Raw genomic sequence first — 5,791 nt, 5'->3', positions numbered from 1 at the left:
GAGAGAGAGAGAGAGAGAGAGAGAGAGAGAGAGAGAGAGAGAGAGAGAAGAAAGGGAGAAAGAGAAGCACATGTACACCCCAGCCTAGACTTGGCTTTTGAGAACTCAGTGCTCACTACCAGTGACACATCTGCTTCAATAAGGCTGCACCTCCTCATCCTTTCCAAAATAGTTTTACTGTCTAGGGACCATGCATTCAAATATATGAGCCTGTGGGGCCTACTCTCATTCAAACTAGAGATAGATACTAGGCATTGTTTTCAGTTGCTCTCCACCTAATTTTTTGAGACAGGGCCTCTCATTGAATCTGGAGTTCACTGACTTTACTAGGCTAGCCAGCCAGTACATTCCAGGAATTTTCTTGTCCCTACTTCTCAGTGCTGCAGGCCTGGCTTTGTACTTGGGCTCTAGGGATCCTAACTAATGCTTGGATGGTAAGTCCTTTACCCACTGAGCCATATCCCTAGCTCCCTAGGTGTTTATTTTCTGTGGTAATAGGGATTGAGCCCAGGGCCTGTACCACTAGGCCATATAACCCCACCTTTTGTTTTCAATCAGAGTTCTTAGTCATTTTTATTAGGAGCAAAATTTTTCTGACTAAGAACTGGGACTGGAAAGATGGCTCAGTGGTTAAGAATACTGGCTGCTCTTCCAGAGACCCTGAGTTCAATTCCCAGCAACCACATGGTGGCTCACAACCATCTGTAACGAGATCTGGTGTCCTCTTCTGGCCTACAGGCATAAATGCAGATAGAATACTGAGAATACTGTATACATAATAAATAAATCTTTTAAAAAAGACTAAGAACTGAATAATTTTGGTGGAAATGTTCAGTTTTTCATATGTAAAGTAGTGCTATAGAAGGAATATGACAAGATGAATTTTTTATTTTTAGATGAAATATTTTTGAAAGAGAAACTTCAAAAGTCCCTTTGTTGGTAGCCATAGTTAAATAGGAAAGGACACTTTCTCTTTTGAGCTAGACTTGTGTTTGCATGGAAATTGTAGGCATTATTTGGCATTGTTCTTCATTCCTTAGATTTCCATGAAGACAGCTGACAAGGACCTGAATGGCCTCATTTTAGCTGCTTCTGTGTGTGGAGCTATTATTTGCTCCTTCAGTTCTGATCCCTGGTGTGACAGTGGCTCCTGAGCACTATGAAGGTTGTCCCAGAGAAGAATGCTGTTCGGATCCTCTGGGGCCGAGAACGGGGCACCCGTGCCATGGGTGCTCAGCGGCTTCTGCAGGAGCTGGTAGAAGATAAGACACGATGGATGAAATGGGAAGGCAAGGTAAGAAAATGGCTTTGACATGGGGTCTGTGGGGGTGACAATAAGGTGGACATAATCTTAGAGTAGATTATGGCAGAGTAAGAATGTAATTGATCTTCTTTATGAGATTTGATATAGCTAGTTTGGGGAATTGGTTTATAATGTGAAAGCTAAGACTAGAAATATTTTTTCCTGTAGAGTAGACATTTTTCCTGAATTTAGATTTATCTTGATTTATAACTTGATTGTTGTCTTTATAGTTTTAGTCTGTACTAAATCTAGAATGGTTTCTGTTAGAGTAAACCCTACTTTATAAATCATGCTGTCTGTCTGTCTGTCTGTCTGTCTGTCTGTCTGTCTATCTATCTATCTATCTATCTATCTATCTATCTATCTATCTATCTATTTATTTATTTATTTATTTTCTCTCTCCCAGAGAGTAGAACTGCCTGATAGTCCACGCTCGACCTTCTTACTGGCCTTCAGCCCAGACAGGTACCTAATATTTAGCTGTAGCTTAAGCTTTCTGTACTCTTGACTTAGCTTGATCATCCAGATTAATTCCTAGAGATTCTCTGAAGCACTGGATGAATATATGAAGATGTGTATATATGCATGTATACATATATTTGTGTATGAACGGGAGCACTGTGTCAGAACTAGAAGACTTTAGAACTCAGAATGTTTCTGTTGTGTATAGACAAATTGCCTAACAGGCATAACTTAATGTCTTTTATTTGTAGTTGGGAAATAGTGTCAGTTTTAGTTGTCTAAAACTGGTAAAATTTGTTTTCCTACCTGCCACATGTTTCTTATTATGTCTCCATTTTGACTCTCTAGGACTCTCTTGGCATCCACACATGTGAACCATAACATCTATATTACAGAGGTTAAGACTGGCAAGTGTGTTCACTCTCTGATTGGACACCGCCGTACTCCATGGTGTGTCACTTTTCATCCTACCATCTCAGGCCTTATTGCTTCTGGTTGCCTAGATGGGGAAGTTAGGATTTGGGATTTACATGTAAGTATTTTCTTAGGCTGCTTTTTTTCTTTGGTATTTTAAACACAGAGACTTATTTGCCTTTGGATTCTTATTTCTGGTTGAGAAACTAACCACCCTCTTGGGACTTAATCTGAGTCTATGATAGTTACTGCTCACTTGATATATGGACATTGCTAGTTCATACTTCTCCACTATGAAGTAGACATACTAAAGTTTTCTTCTATCTGTTCTACTTAACATTGTTTGGAAGGAGGCTCTAAAATGAGTTCAGTATGGACTTCCACTGTCTTAGATCACTCTGTTCATGCTCATCAAAGCAAGATGCTGCTTGTCTCAATGATTGGCTAGTGAATTGCTCTGAACTGTTTGTACCAAGCTGGACTTTTCACAGGTGTCAGAAACAAGAATTGGTGGAGGCCTTGTAATTGACTTGAAGACAGTAATATTTTTCTTAAATTATTGGCACTGATACATTGCTGTTCTTATACATTAATTTATAGAGGACATGTTTAAAGTAAACCCTATGAAAACTTATTTTGTCTTGCTATTTATCCCTGGATGGCCTGATACTTACTATGTATACTCTCAAACTTACCAAGATCCACATGCCTCTGCCTCCTTAGTGCTGGGATTAAAGGCGTGTGCCACCACCGCCCGGCTCTCTCTTTTTTTGAGACAAGGTGTCACTATATAGTCTAGGCTGGCCTGGAACTCACTATGTAGAACAGGCTGGTCTCATAATTTGTGGAAGTCTTCTTGCCTTAGGTTCCCAAGGGCTGGGATTATAGTTGTGAGCCATCACACTTAACTCTTCAATGTAATTTTCTTGAAGTGGATTCTTCATCTATTGGCAGTTTATAATCTGAGAATATTTGGGACTGGTTCATTTGCAGGGTGGCAGTGAAAGCTGGTTCACAGATAGCAACAATGCCATAGCATCCTTGGCCTTCCATCCTACGGCTCAGCTTCTACTGATTGCCACTGCCAATGAGATCCATTTCTGGGACTGGAGTCGGCGGGAGCCCTTTGCTGTAGTGAAGACAGCTAGTGAGATGGAGCGCGTGCGGTAAGTGTAATGTAAGAACATTACAGCTGCTGTCATTTCAGGAGACAGGTTGTTTATCTTCACTTAGGGAACTCATTAGTCCTTTTTAGGGTGGTTTGTTATCACCACTCCCAGAAACAGTTCATTTTGTTTCTTGCCTGCCCTTTATTGGCCTAATCTTATGGTCTCTACAAATCAGGGTTATTAGGTAGAATCTTACTTAGGTTCAGAGCTGTCTGCATTTGGGATTACCTTTTGGGAAGACTTTCAAAAATATATGGATGATTTAAGATAGCTTGCTGGCTGCTTGCTCACTGTTGGCTGTTTATATTTATCAAATTGCAAAATAGAGATATAAATGTATCAAATCTGTTAACTATACTTATTTAGCTTTTGAGATCAAAGCATACTTTGTGGCTGCGGGTATGGTGGCACATATCTGTAATCTCAGGATTCTGATATTTAAGATAGGCATATCTTGAGTTCATAGCCAACCTGGGCTACACAGGGAGTCTCACGCCTTCCTAAATTAGTTAGCAAGACCCTGTCCCTGTCTTAAAAAATAAAATACCAGGGCTGGAGATATGGCTCAGCGCTTAAGAGCGTTGCCTGCTCTTCCAAAGGTCCTGAGTTCAATTCCCAGCAACCACATGGTGGCTCACAACCATCTGTAATGAGGTCTGGTGCCCTCTTCTGGCCTTCAGGCATACACGCAGAAAGAATATTGTATACATAATAAATAAATAAGTTTAAAAAAAAAATAAAATAAAATACCAGTCTGGCTGTAGTGATGTATACTTTTAATCCCAGAACTTGGGTGACAAAGGCAGGTGATCTCTGTGAGTTCAAGGCCAGCCTGGTCTACATAGCAAGTTTCAGGACTGTCAAAGTTACATAGTGAGACCCTGTCTTGGAAAAATAGTAACAAACAAGCAAAAAAAAAAAAAAAAAACCCAAAATACCAAAACGGTAATTGAGCTTGGGATGTAATGAGATTGTCAGCTCTTGCCTATTACATATATGACCTTGGATTCAGTTCTCAACGCTACAAAAACAAGACATGTATTGCCTAAATTAGACTGGATACATTGTTTTCTTTGGGTATTTTTTTAACAGTTTTATGGCTGGATATAGGCTTTTTCTGGATTTCAGCCATATCACTTGATACTGATACTTTATTGTCTCTGGGTGCTAAATTTTTTTGCCAGTGTGACAGGTGAGTGAAGGGAGACCTGAATCTGTGTGACAGCATTCTGACCTACCACTTAAATGGGCTCTTACCTGTTGAACAGATGCATATTTAATGTAGCTGCTTAGTGTGATGCAAACCTGGGTGATTTTCAAAACTGAAATCATGGCCTGAAGATGTAGCTCAGTTCGTATAGACTTGTATTGCACGAGTGAAGTTCAGAATTTGATCCCTAGTACCACGTAAAGTGAGTGTGTTGGTGCACACCTGTAATCCCACTGGGTGGATAGAGGCGGGAGGATCAAAAGTTCAAGGTCATCTATAACTGTGTGTTGATTTTGATTTGTGAGCTAGCCTGGGATATATAAGACCCTGTCTCAAAAAAAGAAAGAATGTGGGGGGCTGGAAAGATGACTCAGCGTTTAAGAACACTTCCAGAGGACTCAACATTCAATTCACAACACCCACGTGGCAGCTCACAATTGTATGTAACTCCAGTTCCAGGGGAGCTGACACCCTCAAAAATACATACATGCAGGCAAAACACCAATGCACATAAAATAAAATTAAATAGTAAATTAAAAAAAGAAAGTGAAATCTCTTTATTAATACATATTTTTTTACATTAGGAAGCAACGTAAGCCTTATTTTAATGTCTTTAAAACAGGAATCTGAGGCAAGAACATTTGTGAGTTTGAATGTGACTTGGGCTACATAGACTGTCTCTAGAAGAGAGAGACAGAGAGACAGACAGAGACAGAGAGGGAAGAAAGTTTTGAAAGCATGAACTGGGTTGTCTGACGCCATTTCTCAGTTAACATGATTTGTTTTTCTCTGCTTTTCTTTTGTGATTTCAGTCTGGTTAGATTTGATCCACTTGGACACTACTTACTGACAGCAATCGTTAACCCTTCTAATCAGCAGGTAAGAATCAGGCAGTTCTAACTCTCTCTGAACTGGTTATTTTCTAAAATAGAGCTGTAATTCTGATACTATTATTCTTTTTTAGTAGTATACATCTATTAGATATTATATTTATTATTATTAAAATATAATTCTAGTTATAATTTAATTCTTAATACTTCAGTAATTTTTCCATTGAGATTTTAGTTATTTTCTAATGATATCGTCAAAAGTTACCAACATAGCCGGGCGATGGTGGCGCACGCCTTTAATCCCATCACTCGGGAGGCAGAGACAGGCGGATCTCTGTGAGTTCGAGACCAGCCTGGTCTACAAGAGCTAGCTCCAGGACAGGCTCCAAAGCCACAGAGAAAC

The 5,791-nt window shown here is 39.7% G+C and overlaps 1 protein-coding gene across 1 annotated transcript in view; it reads left to right on the top strand.

Annotated features, from left to right (window-relative positions):
• Nucleotides 1–5,791, top strand: part of Ambra1 (autophagy and beclin 1 regulator 1) — a 202,829-nt gene that overhangs the window by 43,996 nt on the left and 153,042 nt on the right. The window contains exons 2-6 of the mRNA XM_013352584.2: nucleotides 1,041–1,294; nucleotides 1,710–1,768; nucleotides 2,114–2,297; nucleotides 3,173–3,345; nucleotides 5,371–5,437. Of these exons, the coding sequence (XP_013208038.1) occupies nucleotides 1,160–1,294; nucleotides 1,710–1,768; nucleotides 2,114–2,297; nucleotides 3,173–3,345; nucleotides 5,371–5,437 (618 nt within the window). The 5' untranslated portion in view covers nucleotides 1,041–1,159. The remainder of the gene's footprint in view (nucleotides 1–1,040; nucleotides 1,295–1,709; nucleotides 1,769–2,113; nucleotides 2,298–3,172; nucleotides 3,346–5,370; nucleotides 5,438–5,791) is intronic.

This window comes from Microtus ochrogaster, assembly GCF_000317375.1.
Source record: "Microtus ochrogaster isolate Prairie Vole_2 chromosome 14 unlocalized genomic scaffold, MicOch1.0 chr14_random_1, whole genome shotgun sequence".
NCBI lineage: Eukaryota > Metazoa > Chordata > Mammalia > Rodentia > Cricetidae > Microtus > Microtus ochrogaster.
The sequence above is the reverse complement of the archived record's forward strand: the minus strand, read 5'-3'. Positions and strand labels throughout refer to the sequence as shown.